General features: G+C 35.5%; 1 protein-coding gene across 4 annotated transcripts in view; it reads right to left on the reverse strand.

Moving 5' to 3' along the window:
• CCSER1 (coiled-coil serine rich protein 1) overlaps positions 1-26633 on the reverse strand; it is a 1217611-nt gene that overhangs the window by 527668 nt on the left and 663310 nt on the right. The window contains exon 9 of one of the 4 annotated variants that reach the window (XM_082610970.1): positions 23351-23405. The exons of the other annotated variants lie outside the window; for them this stretch is intronic. Coding sequence (XP_082467096.1) covers positions 23373-23405 — 33 coding nt within the window. The 3' untranslated portion in view covers positions 23351-23372. Of the gene's footprint in view, positions 1-23350; positions 23406-26633 lie in introns of those variants that run through there. 4 annotated transcript variants of the gene reach the window in all.

Below are 26633 nucleotides of genomic sequence, written 5' to 3' on the forward strand. Positions count from 1 at the left end.
GAAACAGGAGAGTTAAATAACTAGAATGCAGAAGCTACTGACATCCCAACTAAGATGAGAAACATGAATTATTATTAGTCACTTGGAGTGGAAGTGATAGGGGTCTTTCTCAGGCAAAGACATTTGCAAATATTTCAAAGTCAGAGAGACCCTGACAAAGATATGTATAAACAGCTACTAGTTCAAACTTGCCTAAGGAAAGACAACGAAAGGGACAACGGTACGAAATGAGACTAGAGTGGTAAATCAAGTCCATGCCACAAAGGATAGAATTCTACATCAAAGGATTTTAGAGTCACCTTAATTTTTGAAATATTAGTTTACAGTGAAAGGCCATAAGAATATTTTAACTAAATTACAACAGAACTTATTTAAATACTTCTTTTCACCTTGTATAAAAGACAGAATTAGAAGGAAGCAACCTGGAAAAGAGAAACAATTGAAGTACATTAAACTTTATTTTTCTGGACCATCAATAAATGTACACATACATGTGATTTAATGTGGCTTTCTTTCAGTATTTTCCTCTGTAAGCAAACATTGCAATACCTTCTTCTAACCCCTCTCAGACAGATAGAGGAGTATTAAAACAACTCAACTTTTGGTAGATATACTTTATAAATAATTCTATACCCCAAACAAAATATTTAATTGCTTAAATTTTCCTTTCCAAGCAATGACAATATCAATAATTCTTAACAAAACACATCATTTTTTCTTATTTCAGATTCATAAAACATGTGTGCTTAGAATTAACAAAAAGAAAAATAACTAGCATATTCTGTGGAAAAATGTAACCAAAATGGGATGAAAAAGAGGAATTTCATTATTTATATTTGCTGTTTTTACACTGCTGACTAATCTGACTTTTGAATATGCGGAAGATGTGAATTTTACATAATATTGCTATATGAATTAAAAAATATATAATGATTTTCTAAATTTCCAAATAATTTCATCTGACATTAAGAGTAATATAACATCTGTATAATAAAAGTCTGCTCCCATAAATCAGTGCATATAAACCAAAGAAAACATGCATAGTTTACAAACTTACTAAGAGTAGTTATATTCACATTTCCCTCTACTTCTGTAATCTTTACCACTACAACTATTACTAACAATAATAGATTCCATTAACAGAATATAGTTATATGCCAGGCACTGTACCAAGTAATTTATATGAATCCTCTCAAGAATGCACAATGTCTGTTTTTGTCCCTTTTCAAAAGAACAGGAAACTGGCACTTAGGAAGTTGAAATCAGTTGCTAAAGATCACACAGGCTATTAAGTGAAATGAGCAAGTTGGAAAACTTTATCTGTCTCCAAACCCAGGTGTACTTTCTATAAAGATATTCTGACTCTGGAAAAGCTTACAAGTGGTACTGCTGCTCCCATTTCATATATGCAAGGACACATACGAAATACATAGTTGCTATACAGCTAGTAGGATAATAAAACTGCTCTTGATGTTCATCCTGCCTATATTCTCTTATGAATTCTACTAGGTAATTCTGATTTACTGTGAAAACAATTTAAGTACACTTAAGATTTATCAGTTTATTTCCTATAAGAGCTACAATCCCATAAAATATCCATTACTATAGCCAGCAAAGCATTTTGGAGCATGCGTCATGAATAAAATGATAAAGTTAATATAGAGTTATAACATAAAATTGAAAGGTGTAAAAAAGCAAACTGAATTAAAAACTAAATGTGGAAAGGCATGAAATCCTTTAACAATAGGATCAGTTCAAGCAGAGTAATCTAAAAGTACATTCTGCTTAAGCTGTTAGAATCATTTCAGGTGTGTGTGTGTGTGTTTTATGTGCTGTTCAGTCACAGAAACTGCCTCTACAATATATGTTGTCAATATAAAAAGGCTAGTTCCTAATTTCTTAAATTTAAATTTCATTAATCATACATATCTATTAAATGATCAAAGATATAATAGGTTCCACTGATATATGTATATTTTTGTACTTTCATGTGTGCACATGCAAGAAAATGTCATTGAGGAAGGACTGAGGAGGAGGAAATGTGGTTTAAAAAAAAAGACAAAATAATCACAAAGCCAGTAAAACTGGCTTTTAAAATAAAGCCTCAATTGACTAAGGAGCTTAAGGGAACTGGAAGTTATTTACTTTTATTTTAGAATTTATTTGTATTTATTTGCATTATTAGATACCATATTGATTAACAAAAAATTATAAATATTTTAAACTCTACCATTTTATTAATCTACATCATTTACCTTAGATATGAACATCTATCATTTCCTAGAGCTTTTAAAAAACTATGAATGTCAAATGAAATGCAGTAAACAAACTGAAAAGAAAATATTAAATAATCCTAAGAAATAACTTGTTTATTTTAAATTATTTTAATTACCTATAAAGAAGTTTGTGAGATTCAAGACGAAAAGCAGATAATTTTTTTAATAAAAAGAACAGGCCTACTTGCAGTAGTTAGATTTATAATCTGTGACAAGAGGAAACATACTCTTGAGGGTACAGACAAGATGGTGGAGTAGAAGGACTTGAGCTCACTTCCTCTCACCCAAACAACGAAATCACAACTAACTACTGAACAACCATCAACAAAAAAGACATGAATCTACCAAAATAGATATTCTACATCCAAAGACAAAGAAGAAGCCATGATCTGACAGTGGCAGAGGTGCTTTTGTGATATAATCAAATCCTATACCCCCTGGGTGGGCAACCCACAAACTGGAAAATAATTATATTGCAGAGGTTCTCCCACAAGAGTGAGAATTCTAAGCCCCACGTCAGGCTCTCCAGCCTGGGGGTCTAGCACTGGGAGGAGGAGCCCCCAGAGCATTTGGCATTGAAGGCCAGTGGGGCTTGAGTGCAGGAGCTCCAGAGGGCTGGGGGAAACAAAAAATCCACTCTTGGAGGGTACACACAAGTTTTCACGTGCACTGGGACCCAGGGCAAAGCAGTGACTCCATAGGAGCCTGGGCCAGACCTACCTGCAGGGCTTGAAGGGTCTCCTGAGGAGGTGAAGGTCGACTGCCACTCACCATGAGGGCAAGGACACTGGTGGCAGAGGCCCCAGTGAATATTCATTGGCATGAACTCTCCTGGAGTTCACCATTTTGGCACTGAGACCTGGCCTCACCCAACAGTCTGCAGGTCGCAGTGCTGGTAAGCCTGAGGCCAAACAACCAACAGGGTGGGAACACAGCTCCACCCATCAGCAGACAGGCGGCCTAAATTTGTCCTGATCCCACAGCTGCCTCTAAACATACCCCTTGACATAGCTCTATCCACCAGAAGGATAAGATCCAGCTCCACCCACCACTGGGCAGGCAACAGTTCCTCCCACCAGGAAGCCCGCACAAGCCCCTGGACCAACCTCACCCACCGGGGGCAGAAAACAGAATTGAGAGGAGCTACAATCCTGCAGCCTGAGGAATGGAGGCCACAAACAGAGAAAGTCAAACAAAATGAGATGGCAGAAAAATACATTCCAGACAAAGGAAAAAGATAAAATCTCAGAAGAACAATGAAGTAAAGTAGAGATAGGCAATCTTCCTGAAAAAGAATTCAGAGTAATGATAGTAAGGATAATCCAAGATTTCAGAAAAAGACTGGAGGCACAATCCAACAAGATACATGAAATGTTTAACAAAGAGCTAGAAGATTTAAAAAACAAACAGAGATGAACAATACAATAACTGAAGTGAAGAACACAGTAGAAGGAATCAACAGTAGAAATGAGGCAGAAGAATAAGTGAGCTGGAAGACAGATTGGTGGAAATCACTGCTTTATTCTGCAGAACAGAAAAAAGAAAAAAGAATGAAAAGAAATGAGGGCAGTCTATGAGACCTCTGAGACAATATTAAACTCACCAACATTCATATTATAGGGGTCCTAAAGGAGAAGAGAGAAAGGTCCTGAGAAAATATTTGAAGAGATTAATAGGAAAAAAATTCCCTATATGGGAAAGGAAACATACAATCAGGCCTAGGAAGCTCAGAGAGTCCCATACAGGATGAACCCAAGGAGGAACATGCTGAGACACATTAATCAAACTGAAAAAAATTAAACACCAGGATAAAATATTAAAAGCAACAAGAGAAAAGCAAAAAATAGTATACAAGGGAAGCCCCATAAGGTTATCAGCTGAGTTTTCAGCAGAAACTTGGCAGGCCAGAAGGGAGTGGTACAATATACTTAAAGGGATGAAAGGAAAAACCTACAACCAAGAATACTCTACCCGGGCCTCCCTGGTGGCGCAGTGGTTGAGAGTCCACCTGCCGATGAAGGGGATACGGGTTCGTGCCCCAGTCTGGGAGGATCCCATATGCCGCGGAGCGGCTGGGCCCGTGAACCATGGCCGCTGAGCCTGCGCGTCTGGAGCCTGTGCTTCGCAATGGGAGAGGCCACAACAGTGTGAGGCCCGCGTACCGCAAAAAAAAAAAAAAAAAAAAAAAGAATACTCTACCCAACAAGGCTCTAGTTCAGATTTGACAGAGACATCAAAACACTTTACAGACAAGCCAAAGCTAAGAGAATCAGCACCACCAAACGAGCTTTACAACAATAGCTAAAGGAAATTCTCTAGATGGGAAAAAAAAAAAGGCCACAACTAGAAACAAGAAAATTACAAATAGGAAACCTCACCAGTAAAGGCAAACATACAATAAAGGTAGGAGATCATCCACAAAGAAATATGACATCAAAACCAGCAATTGTGAGGAGAGTAAAAATACAGGATACTGAAAATGCATTTGAAATTACGAGACCAGAAACTTAAAACAATCTTGTGTATATATACAGACTGCTATATCAAAACCTCATGGGAATCACACACCAAAAATCTACAATAGATAAACACACAAAAAAGAAAAAGCAATCCGAACACAACACTAAAGATAGTCATCAAATCACAAGAGGACAAAAAAGGGAAGAAAAAAGACCTACAAAAACAAAGCCAAAACAATTAATAAAATGGTAATAAGAACATACATATCAATAACTACCTTAAGTGTAAATGGATTAAATGCTTCAACCAAAAGACAAACTCTAGCTGAATGGATACAAAAGACCCGTATATATGCTGCCTACAAGAGACTCACTTCAGACCTACAGACACATAGACTGAAAGTGAGGGGATGGAAAAGGGTATTCCATGCAAATGGAAATCAAGAGAAAGCTGGAGTAGGATTACTCACATACGACAAAAAAAACTTTAAAGACAGTAAAAAGAGACAAGGAAGGACACTACATGATGATCAAGAGATCAACCCAAGGAGAAGATATAACAATTATAAATATGGATGCACGCAACATAGGAGCACCTCAATATATAAGGCAATGATAATAGTGATAAAAGGAGAAACTGACAGTAACACAATAATAGTAGGGGACTTTAACACCCTACTTACATCAATGGACAGATTATCCAGATAGAAAATGAATTAAAAAACACAGGACTTAAAGGACAGATTAGACCAGATGGACTTAACTGATATTTATAGAATTTTCCATCTGAAAGCAGCAGAATACTTGGTAAATTTAAGAAAACTGAAATCATATCAAGCATCTTTTCTGACCACAGTGCTATGAGATTAGAAATCAATTACAGGAAAAAAACTGTAAAAAACAAAAACATGTGGAGGTTAAATAGTATGTTACTAAACAACCAATGGATCACTGAAGAAATCCAGGAGGAAATAAAAAAAATACCTAGAGACAAATGAAAAAGAAAGCATGAAGATCCAAAACCTATAGGATGCAGCAGAAGCAGTTCTAAGACGGAAGTTTATATGAATAGACTCTTACCTCAGGAAACAAGAAAAATCTCAAATAAACAACCTAACCTTATACCTAAACCAACTAGAGAAAGAAGAACAAACAAAATCCAAAGTAAGTAGAAGGAAAGAAATGATAAAGACCAGAGCAGAAATAAATGAAATAGATATGAAGAAAACAATAGAAAAAATCAATGTAACTAAAAGATGGTTCTTTGAAAAGATAAATAAAATTGATAAACCTTTAGCCAGTTTCATCAAGAAAAAAAGGTTGAGGGCTCAAATCCATAAAATTAGAAATGAAAAAAGGAGAAGTTAAAACAGACACCACAGAAATACAAAGGATCATAAGAGATTACTACAAGCAATTCTATGCCAATAAAATACACAACCTAGAAAATGGACAAATTCTTAGAAAGGTACAACTTTCTAAGATTGAACCAGGAAGAAAAAGAAAATATGAACAGACCAATTGCCAGTACTGAAATTGAATCAGTGATTTTAAAAGTCCCAATAAAAAAAAGTCCAGGACCAAATGGCTTCACAGGCAAATTCTATCAAACATTTAGAGAAGAGTTAACACCTATCCTTCTCAAATTATTCCAAAAAAATTGCAAAGGAAAGAACACTCCCAAACTCATTCTATGAGGCCACCATCACTCTGATACTAAAACCAGATAAAGATACCACACATGGGTACACATACACAATTTTACATGCCAATATCACTGATAAACACAGATGCAAAAATTGTCAACAAAATACTAGCAAACCAAATCCAACAATACATTAGAAGAATCATACACCAAGATCAAGTGGGATTTATCCCAGGGATGCAAGGATTTTTCAATATCTGCAAACCAATCAATGTGATACATCAGATAAACAAACTGTAGAAAAAACATATGATTATCTCAGTAGATCCAGAAAAAGCTTTTGATAAAATTCAACACCCATTTATGATAAAAAAAACTCTCCAGAAAGTGGGCATAGGGGGGATATAACTCAACATAATAAAAGCAATATGTGACAAACCCACAGCTAACATCATACTCATTGGTGAAAAGCTGAAAGCTTTCCCTCTGAAATCAGGAAAAAGAGAAGGATGTCCACTCTCACCACTTTTATTCAACATAATTCTGGAAGTCCTAGCCACAGCAATCAGAGAAGAAAAGGAAATGAAAGGAATCCAAACTGGAAAAGAAGTAAAGCTGTCATTGCAGATGACATGATACTATACATAGAAAATCCCAAATATGCTACCAGAAAACTATTAGAGCTCGTCAATGAATTTGTTAAAGTTGCAGGATACAAAATTAATACACAGAACTTGTTTTATTTCTATACACTAACAATGAAAGATCAGAAATAGAAATTAAGGAAACAATCCCACTCACCATCGCATCAAAAAGAATAAAATACTTAGGAATAAACCTACCTAAGGAGGCAAAAAACCTGTACTCCAAAAACTATAAGGAACTGATGAAAGAAACTGAAGATGACACAAACAGATGGAAAGATATAACATGTTTTTGGATTGGAAGAATCAATATTGTCAAAATGACTATACTACCCAAGGCAATCTACAGATTCAGTGCAATCCCTATCAAATTACCAATGACACTTTTCACATAACTGGAACAAAAAAATAGTAAAATTTGCATGGAAACACAAAAGATCCTGAATAGCTAAAGCAATCGAAAGAAAGAAGAACAGAGCTGGGGGAATCAGGCTCCCTGACTTCAGACTATACTACAAAGATACAGTAATCAAAACAGTATGGTACCAGCACAAAAACATAAATATACATTCAGTGGAACAGGATAGAAAGCCCATAAATAAATTCACACACCTATGGTCAATTAATCTATGACAAAGGAGGCAAGAATATACAATGGAGAAAAGACAGTCTCTTCAATAAATGATGCTGGGCAAACTGAACAGCTACATGTAAAAGGATGAAATTAGAGCATTCTCTAACACCATACAGAAAAATAAACTCAAAATGGATTAAAGACTTAAATGTAAGACAAGATACTATAAAAATCCTAGAGGAAAACATAGGCAGGACATGCTTTGACATAAATTGCAGCAATATGTTTTTGGATTCACTTCCTAATGAAAATAAAAACAAAAATAAACAAATGGGACCTAATTAAACTGAAAAGCTTTTGCACAGTAAAGGAAACCATAAGCAAAACATAAAGACAACCCACAGAATGGGAGAAAATATTTGCAAATGATACAACTGACAAGGATTAATCTCCAAAATTTACAAACAGTACATGCACCTCAATATCAAATAAACAAACAATACAATTAAAAAATGGGTGGAAGGTCTAAATAGGCATTTCTCCAAAGAAGACATAGAGATGGCCTAAAAGCACATAGAAAGATGCTCATCACCTCGAATTATTAGAGAAATGCAAATTAAAACTACAATGAGGAATCACTTCTCACTGGTCAGATTGGCCATCATCAAAAAGTCTACAAACAGTAAATGCTGGAGAGGGTGTGGAGAAAAGGGAACCCTCCTACACTGTTGGTGGGAATGTAAATTGATACAACCACTATGGAGAATGGTATGGGGGTTCCTTAAAAAAACTAAAAATAGAACTACCATATGATCTAGCAATCCCACTCCTGGGCACATATACAGAGAAAACCATAATTTGAAAATATCCATGCACCATGATGTTCACTGCAGCACTATTTACAACAGCAAAGACATGGAAGCAACCTAAATGTTCATCAACTGAGAAATGGATAAAGAAGACGTGGTACGTACACACACACACACACACACACAAACACAGTAATATTACTCAGCCATAGAAAGAATGAAGCAACATGTGTGGACCTAGAAATTATCATACTAAGTGAAGTAAGTTGGACAGAGAAAGACAAATACCATATGATATCACTTATATGTGGAATCTAAAAAAAAATGATACAAATGAACTTCTTTATAAAACGGAAACAGACTCACAGACTTCAATAAAAAATTTACCAATAGGGAAAAGTAGGGAGGAGGGATAAATTAGGAGGTTGGGATTAACATATACACACTACTATACATAAAATAGATACTCAACAAGGACCTACTGTACAGCACAGGGAACTCTACTCAATATTCTGTAATAACCTATATGGGAAAAGAATCTGAAATAAAATGGGTATATGTATGTGTATAACTGAATCACTTTGCTGTACATCTGAGAGACTTACACAACATTGTAAATCAACTATACTACAATATAAAATAAAAAATTTAAGAAAAAATAAACATAGGGAAAAAAGGAAATGCACTCTTACTAATAAAATTAACAGAGGTTGATATAGGAAATGTATGTAATAGTGATTATGATAGGGATAGAGTAGGATAATTAGTCAGTTTAGAAATCCTACTAGGGGATTAAGGACAGAAAGGGAATTTTAAGGGAGTTTGGGAAACTGTTGTAAGCTAATGACCACTCAAGAAAAGGATACCATAACCCAGCAACAATCCACACTACCTTGAAGGAAGACCAGGTGCATTCAAGCACCAGACACACTCAAACCACAAATCCTGTTAGTTGAAACACAAGACAATAGATATGGGTTCTGAATCTTGTAACATGAAGTCAGAGAGTTAATAGTGCTTGAAGAGTAGCATTTCTGCATGTAGCCAAGACAGAAATATAGGTGAAAGTGGAAAGAAGAAAACTAGGTGAAATGGGACATTATACCAAAACCTGAGATTAACTACCATATTTTAGTATATGTTACCTCCGTTTTGCTAATATGCATATGATTTAAACAGCATCACCACAGCCCCAGTTACACCATGTAAGACCAAAGGAGAACTAAGGGTTTAGTCTTGACGTCTGCCCAAGAATGAGGAAGAAAGTAGTCTTCTCCCCAACCTACTTTTCCTTTGATTGTAAAAATGTAGCCCCCTTTGTTCTCAGGGTTGCTGTGCTCCCTTGCCAGCCCACTTCCAACTCTCACAAACATCCTATGCTAAGAAACTCACCCTTTGCCTGCCGCTTTGCCTCACACTGAATTCTTTCTGCGGTGAGACAAAAGAACCAGAGCTTCAGTAAATCCTGACACCAGGTGAGAAGTTTCAATTAAAAGACAGTGGGTCAAGTCCCCTCCTAAGTCAGGGATCATGGGTTCAAATTTCAATCTGAGGTGCAGGTGGGTTCAAGACCCAGACTTTGGGTTCGAGTCCCACTCTGAGTTTTGGCTGGGATCAAGTCCCACCTGAGGAGTGGGATTTCAAATACAGCACCACTATATGAACACATACCTGAGGCTGTTATTATCCAAAGTTTGCAAAAGAAAGTTTTACAAAGAGTAGATTAGAATTAGGAAAAGGAATACCTTAAACATATAAAAAGTATACAAAGATTGCTTAAAAGAGTATAATCCTAAATTCAGATTCTAAATCATGGATTTAAATATTAAGTTTATCGAAAGAAAAATAGTATTGAAAGATTGATGCTCTATAAGAGGAGAAAAGTTAACTTTTAAAATTTAAAAGCAGTGTAATTCAACACAAGAAAATTCAGTGTTCTGAGTCAAGTTTTAACTAGATATTGGGTGGATGAAAAAGAATTTGAGCATCATCTTATAAAGGACTTCAGTGTCAATAATATAAGATTATTTGAACATAAGGAATAAAAACAAAGGGAAAATTATTGTAAGTTCTTAATGATGCCAGTCCAAGGATGAACTCAGGAAAGAAAAAGCAACATTACACAGCACATTGATTATTTTCACCCACCATTAATGAGGGCATATCACTAAAGACATCAATAGAATCATAAACAAGTACAACAGTGACCAAGCAAATCAAACCTCCTCACATAAAACATAAAATTTCTTGGAACTGTCAAGAAGATATTAAAATGTATTAATATTTTCTCACTCTTTTGTTATGGAAAATTGCTAACATATAACAAACCATATGGACAGTAACACAAAGAATCCCTATGCACTCATTACCCAGTTTCAACTACAAACACTAGAATTTAAATTAAAAGTGTTAGCATTAGCTGTATACTTAACAGCTGCACTGCTCACTATTGTGCTTCAACTTACATAAGAGACATTTGCATTACAGGACCCATTCTGGCCATCCAACTCACCATTTCTCTGCCCATGGGGAGAGGATTCTCTAGGGATAAGGGAAATGCCACAATCAAAGCCACATTTTCCCTTCTAACCGTACTCCAAAACCCTGGAATTCATTGCCTGGTTTAAGATATGACCCAGGTCATTCCTCCTGAGGGTCACCCGAGGTAGGGCCATGGGACAGCTGGGTTGATCACATATGTGTTCATGAGGCTCGAAGGGGCACAATCTAGGGTAGTAAAGGGCCAGGTTAGGCGGGAGCCAGGGCTGGCTCTCTCCACATTGCCAAGTTCCTGCACAGAATGCTAAGGAGTACAAAACAATCTATAATTTGATCACAGCTTTCCAAGTCATTAGCAAAGTATATTGATCAAGACACAAGGCTAGGGGGACTTCCCTGGTGGTCCAGTGGTTAATACTTCACCTTCCAATACAGGAGGTGTGGGTTTGATCCCTGGTTGGGAAGCTAAGATCCTACATGCCTCACAGCCAAAAAAAAACCAAAACATAAAGCAGAAGCAATACTGTAACAAATTCAATAGACTTTAAAAATGATCCACATCAAAAAAATCTTTAAAAAAATACCCAAGGCTAGAACATATTTTATTGAACAGTTTTTAAAGCTTGATTTATAACTTAAATCTTTAGATTTACATGCTGTGATTCCCCTTTTGTGTTCTTGCCCTGAGTCTCACAAATGTTAGCAGCTGACTTGTAACTAGATGCGTCTGGTTTTTGGTTACCCTACCTCAGGAAAAGTCTGAAAACGTTGTAGAAAAGGGCAAAGGGTTAACGGTTTTATTTCATGTTTAAATATTTGAAAAATGGGTCAAAAATATAAAGACAAACAGAGGAAATGTCAGTAAAGCAATAAAACAAACATCTGGATAACACATTTGTTTCATCCTATTTTAGGATACCAGACTCATTGGAAATTGCTTGACATCTCCATAACCCACCACTTCAAACAGCAATGGAGGTGACTTTTTTAAAGAAATCAGAGGACATACCATTACACAGCATATTTTAAATGTATGGTGCTCATTGCCCATAAAAGATTGTACAAACTGAACATATACCTAGATTTAAGAAGAGTTTAGGTCACAAGAAAAATAGATGGATCAAAAATGTAAATTGAGAATTTCTACAACTTTGGCAATTGAAATTGGTAGAGATATTGTACCCAGTTAACTGCATACAACATTCTAGATGTAAAGCATACAGACTCTTTTTCTCAACTAGAACTGAATGATGTTTTCTGATTCAATTCTAACAATACTCTTCTAGTTTTCAGATTTTTTTTTCAAAAAGCACATTATATATATATAAATACCGGCATAGTTTAAGTAATGATAGATTAAACAAATATATATTTCATTTCTTTGGTGCTTTTGGGTTTTTTTTTTTTTTTTTGGTTTTTGGGTTTTTTTTTTTTTCTTGTTTTTGCGGTATGCAGGCCTCTCACTGCTGTGGCCTCTCCCATTGCAGAGCACAGGCTCCGGACGCGCAGGCTCAGCGACCATGGCTCATGGGCCCAGCCGCTCCGCGGCATGTGGGATCTTCCCGGACCGGGGCACGAACCCACATCCCCTGCATCGGCAGGCAGACTCTCAACCACTGCGCCACCAGGGAAGCCCGGTGCTTTTAACAGACTAATCAATTTCTTCTAATTTCGTACTCTTCTCAGTAAGGTGGAGCTAATTTTAAAAGACATATAAAAAGGGATTTGAAGGAGATACCTTAGAGCTAGATCCTTTAGAAGCTAGGGGCATGGATTTCCTCTGTTAAAACAGTAGGCATTTAGTGACACATCAGAAAAGACATGAGAGAAGCTGTGACTGAGAAATACCACCCAGATTGTTTGGGCTTGGCCCCTTCACATTCAAGATACCTGTTAATTAAAATTTTATTTCACAGTCACTTCTTCCTTTTATATTTACTGCCACTACCTGGGGATGAGCAAGGGAATAGAGCATACATGTGTGCCAGGTGTGCACAAGCCACCACTATCTTTTACTTCTAGCCTCTGTATTATGTTGTACAGTGTTCTCCCCAAATTCATGTCTACCTGGAACTTGTGAATGTGACCTTATTTGGAAATAAGATCCTTGAAGATGTAATCAAATTAAAATGAGATTGTACTGGATTAAGATGGGTAATAAATACAATGTGACTGGTGCCCTTATTAGAAGAGAGACATTTGGACACAGGAGAGAAAGCCATATGAAGACAGAGGCAGAGATTAGAATGATGTATCTGTAACCAGGCAAACACAATGATTGCCAGCAACCACTAGAAGCTAGAAGAGATGAGGAAATATTCTTCCCTAGAGCTTTCGGAGGAAACATGGTTTTGCTGACACCTTGATATTAAGACTTTTGTCTCCAGAACTGAAAGAGAATAAAGTTCTGTTCATTTCTTTTTTTTTTTTTTAAGTCAGGCAATTTATGGTACTTTGTTACAGCAGCCAAAGGAAACTAATATAGCCTCCTAACTGGTATTCCTGTTTTCACCCATACTTTCTCCACTCATCTTATCTACAAATAACAGCATGGTAGTCAAAGTGTATTTGAAATATTAAATTATATAAATGATTACCATTTGTTGCATGTTTTATATTTCTATCAAGCAGTTTTGGTCTACATAATAGAAAGTAAACCTTTACCATGATGTAGAGCTTCTGCCTCTCTTGGCCCTTATTTATTATTCTAACTTCATCTCATACCAGTCTTCTTGAAAAGTGACTCATACTCATCTTCTTTCAGTTGCTTGAGTGAACCAAGATTTCACACTTGAATTTTTAACATGCTATTTCCTCCATCTGGAATGTTCTTCATATTAGGTGTTATTACTGCCTTAGAGATATCCTATATAAGGTAGACTCCCATCTCCAGGTAATTCTTTTAATCTCTTTTCTTTTTTAATATATACTAAATTTTCATTTCAATTACTTCTTTTACTTGGCTGTTTGCCTGTTTTTGGTCTGTCTTCTGCATTAGCATGTAAGTTCCTCATAGCAAGGATCATGTCTATTTAGAGCCATATTGACATCACACTGTCTAATGTAGTTTTCGGCACATTCTAGGTGTTCAATACTTTTTTTTTTTTTTTTAATAAATGAAGGAGTAGGTGAATGAGAGATGAGGCATGAGGTTTGAGAGGATTCATCGGAGACTAGCTGGTGAGCTTGACATACTGTGGAACCACTTGCTATAGGAAATTTAATATTAGTGACATGACAAGTCCACTAAAATTTCTGGCATTTGCATGGTATATAAATTTAAGTGGGGACAGATTGGAAATGATACATGAACTAAGGGGTTATTCTAGTATTTCTAGGCTGTATAAATTCCTTAAGAGAAAAAAATGGGGTAAGAGGAAAGGAAGCAGAAAGACAAAACTGAGGACATAAAAGAATAGGTACAGGACTTCCCTGGTGGTCCAGTGGTTAAGACATGTGCTTCCCCTGCAGGAGATGCAGGTTCAAGCCCTGGTTGGGGAACTAAGATCCTGCATGCCACACGGTGTAGCCAAAAAAAAAAAAAAAAAAGGTACAAATCAAACATGTGTCTGAAGATTTGATGCTGTAACATCAGGTAAGAAATATCTTCATAAATAGATTAGGATTTTTTTTCCCAAGAAAACCTGATGTACTGCATCCTTACTCTTGCCTGAATTTTATATTGTGAGTGAGAAATTAATGAGGTGATTCCTCCAATAATGGTAAATTAGGGAAAAAATAATGAAGGTAGAAATGTATTCTATAGGAAATCAGGCCCAGAAGAATATTTTTGATACTTCAAGTCCCAAACATTCCCTCATTAATGACATCCCAGTCTGTAACACCCACTTTCTAATTGTCATGGGACCCTCCACACTGCCCTGGCCCAAATCTGCATGAGGGCACTTCGGATAGAAATACTCTTCTGGTTTCTTTCCCTACCTCTCACTCATTTCTCTGCATTCATAAACTGGTAGATGACCTTGGGATGGACAAACAAGCTCTCCTCCTTACTGGCATGGCCTGTCCACTGGATGAAATCTCAGCTTGTCCAGACATAAGCATACAGATTCTGGCCCTGTGGGAGAGGTCCGCAATTTTCCATTTTGTTCAGCAACTCCAGTGGGGCACTTCACTTCAGATAAGAATGTATTGGATGCTTACACGGCTGCATTGCAAGCCAGATTTGGATTGTATTATATTATAATTCAATCTCTCTGAATCTTCTATTTTGCAATTAATTCTTAATTTAGGAGGGAAAAGAAGGATGTTGTTTATTGACCCTTTTAAGCATCCCTCTCACACACGCACACACACACACATACGAATCAATTTGTAAAAATGGAGTTTTAATATAGTTACTGGGAAGTTCTAGGAGAGTTTTAATAATGTTGACCAATATGACAACCATAGAACCTTAATACAACCTTGAAAATTTTTCCTATTAAAAGAAAAGTTATCAAAAAAAAAGAAAGCTGGGCTTCCCTGGTGGCGCAGTGGTTGAGAGTCCGCCTGCCGATGCAGGGGATGGGGGTTCGTGCCCCGGTCCGGGAAGATCCCACATGCTGCGGAGCGGCTGGGCCCGTGAGGCATGGCTGCTGAGCCTGCGTGTCTGGAGCCTGTGCTCCGCAACGGGAGAGGCCACAGCAGTGAGAGCCCCACGTACCGCAAAAAAAAAAAAAGAAAGAAAGAAAGCTGACTGCCTGCAATATTGAGATTGACATCTTTGAAAGCATGGCAAAGATTCCTCTAGCTTTTTCTGGTTTGATATTTTTATTTAGGAAGGTCAGGATATAATACCCTGCCTATTTTACCATTATGGTTAAAAATCAGATTCCTGGTTTGAAGAAAAGAGTCACTTTTCTTCAAAAAGGGGATTTTGAGCATTTTATTTTATGGTATTGCTTTAATTTTAATGTATATAAGAATTTTTATAATGAACTGAGAAGTGACACAAAACTCCTCAAGGTAGTCATTCATTAACAGCAATATGCTGATGACAGCATTCCAGAAGGACAAGCATAAGGGAGACAAGAAAATGATCACCAAGGACTTGCAGAATCAGCACAGCATTACAGGTTGACAATCAGCTAGGAAACAATACACTATATACACAGATCAAACTTTACTGGCAAACTCAAGAAATTCTGAATGCCATAATATGTGTTGTTCTTTAAATTGCCTTCAGCACATTCATAAGCAAAAGTAAAAATAAAATGTAATCCCACAAATGTATACGTGAACAGCAAAATCTACTAAAACACAGAATCTGAAGGGATTATGTGTGACTACACCAACTGCTTAGTTGCTTTGGATGTCTGTTTATTCATCTTGTCAACAGAAACGGTACACAAAGACAGTTAAAGCTGGGCTTTAATTGATTTGAACAAATATTTAATGAATATCTATAATTTATTAGTTCATCCATCAGTAATTATAGCATATTTAACTATGCAAATTAAACTGAGTTCATTCTTTTTCTCTGTAACTAGAGATACAAAAAATGAATTTTAATATATATTGTATCATTTTGTATATTTACAAATAAAAGTATTTCTAAAAAATTTTTGGCTAATTGTTCACTATGAGCCATTTTAGAGCCCAGCTCCTGAGTAAGAAACCACTTTGCTAGCTGTACAGCTGATGGAAGGGGTGAGGGCTCTATTAAGAGAGAGTAGTATGTTTCCATTACAATAGGAGACAGGTCCAAACAAGTATTACTGCAATTTATGTCAAAGAGTGTTCCGCCTATGTTTTCCTCTAAGAGTTTTACAGTACCTGGTCTTTAATCCATTTTGAGTTGATTTTTGTATATGGTATTCGAGAACATTCAAATTTCATTCTTTTACATGTAGCTGGTCCAGTTTTCCCAGCACAACTTATTGAAGAGACTGTCTTTTCTCCATTCTATATTCTTGCCTCTTTTGTCATAGATTAATTAACTGTAAGTGCCTGAGTTTATTTCTGGGCTTTCTATACAGGTCCACTGATCTCTGTGTCTTTTTTGTGCCAGCACTATACTCTTTTGAATACTATAGCTTCGTAGTATAGTCTGAAGTCAGGGAGCCCAATTCCTCCAGCTCCATTATTCTTTCTGAAGGTTGTTTTGGCAATTTGGGGCCTTTTGTCTTTCCAAACAAATTTAAAATTTTTTTTCTACTTCTGTGAAAAATACCATTGATAATTTGATAGGGATTGCATTGGATCTGTAGATTGCCTTGGGTAGTATAGTCATTTTGACAGTATTGATCCTTCCAATCCAATAACATGTTATATCTTTCCATCTGTTTGTGTCATCTTCAGTTTCTTTCATCAGTACCTTATAGTTTTCAGAGTACAGGTCTTTTGCCTCCTTAGGTAGGTGTATTCCTAAGTATTTTATTCTTTTTGATGTGATGGTAAATGGAAATGTTTCCTTAATTTTTCTTCCTGATATTTTGCTGTCAGTATATAGAAATGCAACAGATTTCTGTGTATTAATTTTGTATCCTGCAACTTTACTGAATTTATTTGATGAAGTCTAGTAGTTTTCTGGTAATGTCTTTAGGATTTGCTATGTATAGTATCATGTCATCTGCAAACAGTAACAGTTTTACTTCTTCCTTTCCAATTTGGAATCCTTTTATTTCTTTTTCTTCTCTGATAGTTTTGGAAGTTCTAGCCAAGGAAATGTTGAATAAAAGTGGCAAGATGGGCATACTTCTCTTGTTCCTGATCTCAGAGGGAATGCTTTCAGCTTTCCATCATTAAGTGTAATGTTAGCTGTGGGTTTGTCATATATATTATATATGCCTTTATTATATTGAGGTATGTTCCCTCTATGCCCACATTATGGAGAGTTTTTATCATAAATGGATATGAATTTAATCAAAAGCTTTTTCTGCATCTATTGAGATGATCATATGGTTCTTAATGTTCAATTTGTTAATGTGGTGAATCACACTGATTGACTTGCGAATACTGAAAAATCTTTGCTTCCCTGGGATAAACCCCACTTGATCATGGTGTATGATCCTTTTAATGTACTGTTCAATTCAGTTTGCTAGTATTTTGGTGAGGATTTTTGCATTTATGTTCATCAATGACACTGAACTTATCTTTTTTTGTGATATCTTTGGTTTTGGTATCAGGGTGATAGTGGCCTCATACAATGAGTTCAGAAGTGTTCCTTCCTCTGCAATATTTTCGAATATTTTCAGAAGGACAGGTGTCAAGTCTTCTCTAAATTTTTTATAGAATTCACCTGTGAAACCATTCAAGTCCTGAACTTTTGTTTGTTGGGAGCTTTAAAATCACTGATTCAATTTCAGGACTGGCAATTGGTCTGTTCATATTTCTATTTCTTCCTGGTTTAGTCTTGGGAGATTGTACTTAAGAATTTTTCCATTTCTTCTAGGTTGTCCATTTTATTGGCATAGAGTTGTTTGTAGTCTCTTATGACCCTCTGTATTTCTGTGATGTCCACTGTAACTTCCTTTTCATTTCTGATACTATTAATTTGGGCCCTCTCCCTTTTTTTTTCTTGAAGAGTCTGGCTAAAGGCTCATTGTCAATTTTGTTTATCTTTTCAAAGAACCATCTTTTAGTTACATTGATCTTTTCTATTGCTTTTTAGTCTACACTTCATTTATTTCTGCCCTGATCTTTATGATCTTTCCTTCTACTAACTAATTAAAGCTTTTGCACAGCAAAGGAAACCACAAACAAAATGAAAAGACAACCTATGGGAGAAAATATTTGCAACTGATGTGACCAACCAGGAATTTAAAAATATACAGCTTATACGGCTCCATATCAAAAAAAAAGACAACCCAATCAAAAAATGGGCAGAAGACCTAAATAGACATTTCTCCAAAGAAGACATACAGATGACCAATAGGCACATGAAAAGATGCTTAATATTGCTAATTATTAGAGAAATGCAAATCGAAACTACAGTGAGATACCATCTCATACCAGTCAGAATAGCCATCATCAAAAAATCTACAAATAATAAATGCTGGAGAGGGTGTGGAGAAAAAGGAACCCTCCTACATTTGTGGGAATGTAAATAGGTGCAGCCACTATGGAGAACAATATGGAGGTTCCTCATAAAACTAAGAACAGAGTTACCATATGATTCAGCAATCCTACTCTTGGGCATATATCTGGAGAAAACCATAATTCAAAAAGATACATGCACCCCAGATTTTCACTGCAGCACTATTTGCAATAGCCAAGACACAGAAGCAACCAAAATGTCCAACAACAGATGAATGGATAAAGAAAATGTGGCATATAAATACGATGGAATATTACTCAGCCATAAAAAAGAATGAAATAATGCCATTTGCAGCAACATGGATGGACCTAGAGATTATCATACTAATTGAAGTCAGAAAGAGAAAGACAAATATCACATAATATCACTTTCATGAGAAGTCTAAAAAGTGAATACAAAGGAACTTATTTACAAAACAGAAATAGACTCATAGACATAGAAGACAAACTTAAGTTACCCAAGGGAAAAGAGGGGGAAAGGATAAATTGCGAATCTGGGGTTAACAGATACAAACTACTATATGTAAAATAGATAAACAACAAGGACTACGATATAGTATAGGGAACTATAATCAATATCTTATAATAACCTATAATGGAAAAGAATCAAAAAGGATATAAATATATATATATATATATATACATATATATACTTCAATAAAAAATAAGCCAATCAACAAATCAAACCAATCAAAACAAACACGTAGACACAGGGAACAGAGTAGTGGTTACCAGATCAGAAGGGTGGGGGAGGACAAAATGGGTAAAGGGGGTCAACTGTCTGGTGACGGATGAAAACCAAACTTTTGGTGGTGAGCATATTATAGTATATACAGAAGTCAAACTATAACATTGTACATGTGCAACTTACATAATGTTATAAACCAATGTTACTTTAATAAGTAAAATTAGGAGGAAAGCTAGAAAAAGAGTCATGTGCACAGAGCACTAAACACAATTTTCTCATTACAGAGGGAGTGGTAAAAAACATTGTTATCCATGCTCTTTCACTGCTTATAGTTCATAGGGAGGATAGGCTTCAATAAGGAAACATACCAGTAGGTATAAAATTACAGGTTTTGATAAGTGATATAAAGGGAAGCAATGAACTGTTAGAATAACATGAAGGATGCTCTTTACTTAACATGTGGAGATATAGCGGACCTTACTGAAAAAAATGGCACTTCGGGTTAAACCTGCAGGACAAGGACACATCCAGTCAGTAAGTAGGGGACTGCTTCAGAAAGAGATTGGGAAAAGCATAAGGAGTGTGTGTGTGATGGGGAGAAGTACATGCATTATTATTTTTTGGGGGGAGGGGGAACCAAAAAAGTACAGTGTGCCTAGAACTTAATGAGCAAGAGGCTTTTCATCATCAGATGATTGTAGGCTCTACTAAGCACTGGCTTTTATGTTAAGTTCAGTGGGAAACCACAGAAATGTTTTAAGTATGATTCAATTGTATTTAGTCAACCTTACTCTGGCTGCTATATGAAGAAAATGGAAGGGGATGGTAGGGAAGATATGAGAAGAAGAGAATTTGGAGTATAATAGAGTAGTCTAGAAGAAATGCTTTTGGCAAGAGGGATAGTGTCCTATATATTTTCCAGGCTCAAAATAAGAGCTAGATTTGAAAGTTGGCAATTTATTGTATAGGTAGGTTAAGGAAAGAGAAAAGTCAAGAATGACTCCCAAGTTTCTGTTCTGAGCACACTGGGAGGCTGAATGGTGGTGGCGTTTCCAATATGGGGAACACTGCAGAAGAAGTGGGTTCAGTTAGAAACAGGACTGAATGGGAGATCAAAGCAGGAAGAATTGAGAAAGAGTGAATCAGACACATTAAACACACTAAAAAGTGAGGCAACTGAGACATCCAAGCATGTTATGTGGGGTGATATGAGTTGTAAGAGAGGGTTAGGTTGTTGAATGCTATAAATAGCACTAAGAGCTGGGCAAAGGACTCAAAGAATCTTTACATGAATGCATTCAATTTGCACATGGTAGCAGACACCCATCTTTTCTAACCAGTACTTCTTGTTGCTCTCCTCACATGGATACTGCCAGAGCTACCAAGTAGCACAATATGATCATTGTTATTGTTCACTGATTTGCAAGGCAATTTTAGTACAAGAAGTAAGAAAAATGAGTTAATCTTTCATGTGTTGCTTAGATCGAAAGTAGTAAGGTTTGAGAGCTAGCAGTGGTCAAGTTTATTATGGTGCAGACAGGAGAAATAACAAAAGTTGTTCTGTGGAAAAAAAAAGAGACAGAAGACAAAAGAAGAAAATCAAAGAACAGCAAAGATGAGTGTAGAGAATGAAAGATACTATCATCTGAAATGTAATTGCTCCTGGGGCCCAGCCTCATTCTTCACTTTGTTTCATGAGTCACCCTGGTAGTCCTTTAATAAATTCCCATTTTAGTTTAAGGTAGACCAAATTGTCTTTCTGACATTTATAATCAAAAGAGACCTAGTCAAGGAAAAGAGAAAGCCAAAATCAAAAGTCAAGGAAAGAGAAAACTAATCCCAAAGAAATTATTTTCAAAAACTCAATAAACAGTGTTAAGATCATAAGTAGCAGTCTTCAAGTCCAGTTTTGTTTACTATTTTTAAAATGTGTATTTAAAGTTTTCATTTAAATATTAAGAATTAAGAAATCAAATGAAATCTTAATAAAAGATATATAATTACTTTCTGTATATATGTATTACTTGCATGTTGGCTACTATGCATATCTATTTTATCTATTTTCAATCATAGTGCCTATGTATTATTTTTTAGTCATTTTCTTATATATAACAAATATTTCAATGACAAATAATGTTAAGAGCAACTATTTAAAAAATTAGACAATATATTATAAATGTAATGTTTTCAAATGTCCTCACCCAAAGCACATAAAAGTGTATAAAATTAAAAGGGAAAATATTCTTCTCTCACCCTGGTCCAGCTGACAGATTTGAACAATCTTAACTCTTTTTTAAATTTACTCTTGAGGTTCCAACAATAGTTTAAAATGTAATTTCCTCTATTTCTTGATTCCTCACATGTAGACACCATTGACCCCTCAATGAAAATTGTGAGAAATTAACATACTTTCATTATCCCCTATTTTCTCTTTAACCTTTCAATTTTCATTGGCTATACGATTAACATTGTTTTTAATTAATTCTAATAATCACTAGTGTTTTAAGTGTACATCTAAACCTCTATCTCTTGACATGTCAAACTTAGATAGTATCTAGTAGTTCTATATCATGAAAGGTATCAGGAATGCATTAGTATGCCTATCCTTCCTTTGCCTCTCCTCCTCATTCCATTTTCAAGTTTTATTATTAATATTTACATTGTTGGATACAGTTACATTGTTCCACAATTACAGTAAGTCATCCATTCTTTTCTATAAGTTTATTATCAATATTGGAAAATAAATAAGTTTATGATTTTGATACATAAATATTTTTGAGGGGTTTAAATCAAGTTGTATAATTAGTCCCATGAAAAAGGAAATGAAATCCAATCAGTGAACAATTTTCTGAGTAAAAAGAAAAATCTAAGATTCAAGGTCTAATGGAACTTCTTTTAATTTCATTCTTCATTCTTTCATGTAAATTTTAAATGGGCATATTATTACATTTTGCTTACATTTCATTATTTGTTAAATCTGGAGGATATTTAGACTAATTTTAGAAGCATGCAGAACATTTTTCTTCCTATCTTTTTTTTTTTTTTTTGCAGTACATGGGCTTCTCACTGCTGTGGCCTCTCCCGTTGCAGAGCACAGGCTTCGGATGCGCAGGCTCAGTGGCCATGGCTCACAGGCCCAGCCGCTCTGCGGCATGTGGGATCCTCCCGGACCGGGGCACGAACCCGTGTCCCATGCATCGGCAGGCAGACTCTCAACCACGGCGCCACCAGGGAAGCCCCCTATCTCTTTTTTATCTTGAATTATTTTTTAGGATAAATTGTAGAAATAGAATTAATCAAATAGTATGGATATCTTTATGGATCATGCTACATATTGCTAAATTGTATTCCAAAGGGTATAACCAGTAAAAATGACACTAGAAATTAATATGTATGCTAGTTTTTTAGCAATGCTCCCAGCATTGAATTTATATTAAAAAAAAAATACTGCCTAGATTAGTGAACATTATCTCCAGTTAATATTTGCTTATTAATGAGACATATGTACATATTAGATATACGTAACTGAAGTGGAATTGAATATTAATAAAAGCTATGATACAGCAAATCAAAATTATGAAAGGTAATATCACATCTAACCTTTTCATTCCTTTCATTAGTAAAAAATTATGAAACTTCTTTGAACAATGTCTATCTCATACGTCAAATCACCTACTAGGCACGTCTACTTAAATAGACACATGCATCACAATCTCACCATATTCTAAGCGAAACTTGTCATCTTCTAAAATTTCTTTCTCTTTGGATTCCCTAAACCAGAAAAAAGTATGATTATCAAAAAAATCTCCCAATAAAACCCCTAGGAGTCATCCTGAATGCTTAGTTTCCCAAGTTCTTCCATCACAAGTCCAAGAAATTCTCTTCCTAAATAACCTTCAAATGTGTCTATTCTTCTCCATTAACTGCCAGTATTTACTCCGGGTCCTCATGATTTTTTTCCCACCAAAATCTTGCAATAATCTTTTAATAGTACACTCTCCTCCAGTTTTGCTTCACTTAATATATGCTCCATATTGCAGCCAAACCGATCTTTTAAAAATAAAATCAGATCATGCCTCACTGGTTCTTGCAAATTTAAGATAACTTTAAAACTTTTTAGCATTATTCATTTGGTTCTTCATTTCTAAGAATTTGTCCATTTCTTCCAGGTTGTCCATTTTATTGGCAGAGTTGCTTATAATAATCTCTCATGATCTTTTGTATTTCTGCAGTGTCAGTTGTTACTTCTCCTTTTTCATTTCTAATTCTATTGATTTGAGTCTTCTCCCTTTTTTTCTTGATGAGTCTGGCTAATGGTTTATCAATTTTGTTTATCTTCTCAAAGAACCAGCTTTTAGTTTTATTGATCTTTGCTATCGTTTCCTTCATTTCTTTTTCATTTATTTCTGATCTGATTTTTATGATTTCTTTCCTTCTGCTAACTTTGGGATGTTTTTGTTCTTCCTTCTCTAATTGCTTTAGGTGCGAGGTTAGGTTGTTTATTCGAGATGTTTCCTGTTTCTTAAGGTGGGATTGTATTGCTATAAACTTCCCTCCTAGAACTGCTTTTGCTGCATCCCATAGGTTTTGGGTCGTCGTGTCTCCATTGTCATTTGTTTCTAGGTATTTTTTAATTTCCTCTTTGATTTCTTCAGTGATCACTTCGTTATTAAGTAGTGTATTGTTTAGCCTCCATGTGTTTGTATTTTTTACAGCTCTTTTCCTGTAATTGATATCCAGTCTCATAACGTTGTGGTCGGAAAAGATACTTGATACAATTTCAATTTTCTTAAATTTACCAAGGCTTGATTTGTGACCCAAGATATGATCTATCCTGGAGAATGTTCCATGAGCACTTGAGAAAAATGTGTATTCTGTTGTTTTTGGATGGAATGTCCTATAAATATCAATTAAGTCCATCTTGTTAAATGTATCATTTAAAGCTTGTGTTTCCTTATTTATTTTCATTTTGGATGATCTGTCCATTGGTGAAAGTGGGGTGTTAAAGTCCCCTACTATGAGTGTGTTACTGTCGATTTCTCCTTTTATGGCTATTAGTATTTGCCTTATGTATTGAGGTGCTCCTATGTTGGGTGCATAAATATTTACAATTGTTATATCTTCTTCTTGGATCGATCCCTTGATCATTATGTAGTGTCCTTCTTTGTCTCTTCTAGTAGTCTTTATTTTAAAGTCTATTTTGTCTGATATGAGAATTGCTACTCCAGCTTTCTTTTGGTTTCCATTTGCATGGAATATCTTTTTCCATCCCCTTACTTTCAGTCTGTATGTGTCTCTAGGTCTGAAGTGGGTCTCTTGTAGACAGCATATATATGGGTCTTGTTTTTGTATCCATTCAGCCAATCTGTATCTTTTGGTGGGAGCATTTAGTCCATTTACATTTAAGGTAATTATCGATATGTATGTTCCTATTCCCATTTTCTTAATTGTTTTGGGTTCGTTATTGTAGGTCTTTTACTTCTGTTGTGTTTCTTGCCTAGAGAAGTTCCTTTAGCATTTGCTGTAAAGCTGGTTTGGTGGTGCTGAACTCTCTCAGCTTTTGCTTGTCTGTAAACGTTTTAATTTCTCCATCAAATCTGAATGAGATCCTTGCTGGGTAGAGTAATCTTGGTTGCAGGTTTTTCTCCTTCATCACTTTAATTATGTCCTGCCACTCCCTTCTGGCTTGTAGAGTTTCTGTTGAGAGATCAGCTGTTATCCTGATGGGGATTCCCTTGTGTGTTATTTGTTGTTTTTGCCTTGCTGCTTTTAATATGATTTCTTTGTGTTTAATTTTTGACAGTTTGATTAATATGTGTCTTGGCGTATTTCTCCTTGGATTTATTCTGTATGGGACTCTCTGTGCCTCCTGGACTTGACTAATGTAAATGATTTTATACATTTATACATTTCACTTCTTTTTGGATCTATAAAGTGAAATTTAATCTACTTCCAATTTGATTCCAGAAATTATAGTCCAAAAAATTTTACATGTTTTTATTCTTTTTGAAAATGCTGAGCAAAGCAAATTTTGCAACTTCCATTTATTCTTAGAGAGATCAACCTACTTTAGGTCAGTCTAATGTTACTAATCTGTTGTAAAACAATTTAATACAGAATGTAATAATCCAAAAAGAGAATTTTCAGGCACTTCTAAATGTCACTGTTGTATATGACAAGATCTACTGAGTTTATTATGAAGTACCATACATTTTTTGGTTGGTGTTCTAATGCAAAGGAAGGAATACAGCCAGAATATTTAAAGAGTAACAATTCATTAAAGAAATTTATGGACAATTTTAATGTTATTTCATTTTCAATTCTCTTTTAAATACTTAAAATTGCACTATTGTATATTTGTTCCATTTTTAGTAAAACACCTAAATCAACATAGGAACAAAGTATACATAGACTATATACTTTATTCCAAGTATATATATATACAACTCTAGAGTTTTTAAATCTACCTTTATTAATCTAAAATCCTTAGTCTATTCATTTTAATCTAATTTCAAAGTCATCAGCATAATTTTAAAGGAATCGCAAGCCAATTTCTGTCAAATCTGTCTTAGTTTGTTGGAGCTGCTATAACAAAATATCATAGAGTGGGTGGCTTATAAACAATAGCAGTTTATTTCTCATAGTTCCAAAGGCTGCAGAGTCTAAGATGAAGGTGCCAGAAGATTTAGTGTCTGATGAGGGCCTGCTTCCTCACAGATGGTGCTTTCCCCCAGTGTCCTCACATGATGGAAGGGGCAAGAGATCTCTCTGGTGTCTCTTTTATAAGGGCACTAATCCTATTTATAAGGGCTCTGCGCTCATGACCTTATCACTTCCCAAAGGGCCCACCACCCAGTACTATCACCTGGGGGATTAGGATTTAATATATAAATTTTGGGAGGACAAAAAAATTCAGACCATAGTAGAATCCCAAGTGTCCAACACATGGAAAGTAGTGAATGAATATTGGATACAACCATCATTGGTACTTGTTTGAGA

This window comes from Mesoplodon mirus (genome assembly GCF_964341445.2).
Source record: "Mesoplodon mirus genome assembly, chromosome: 2".
NCBI lineage: Eukaryota > Metazoa > Chordata > Mammalia > Artiodactyla > Ziphiidae > Mesoplodon > Mesoplodon mirus.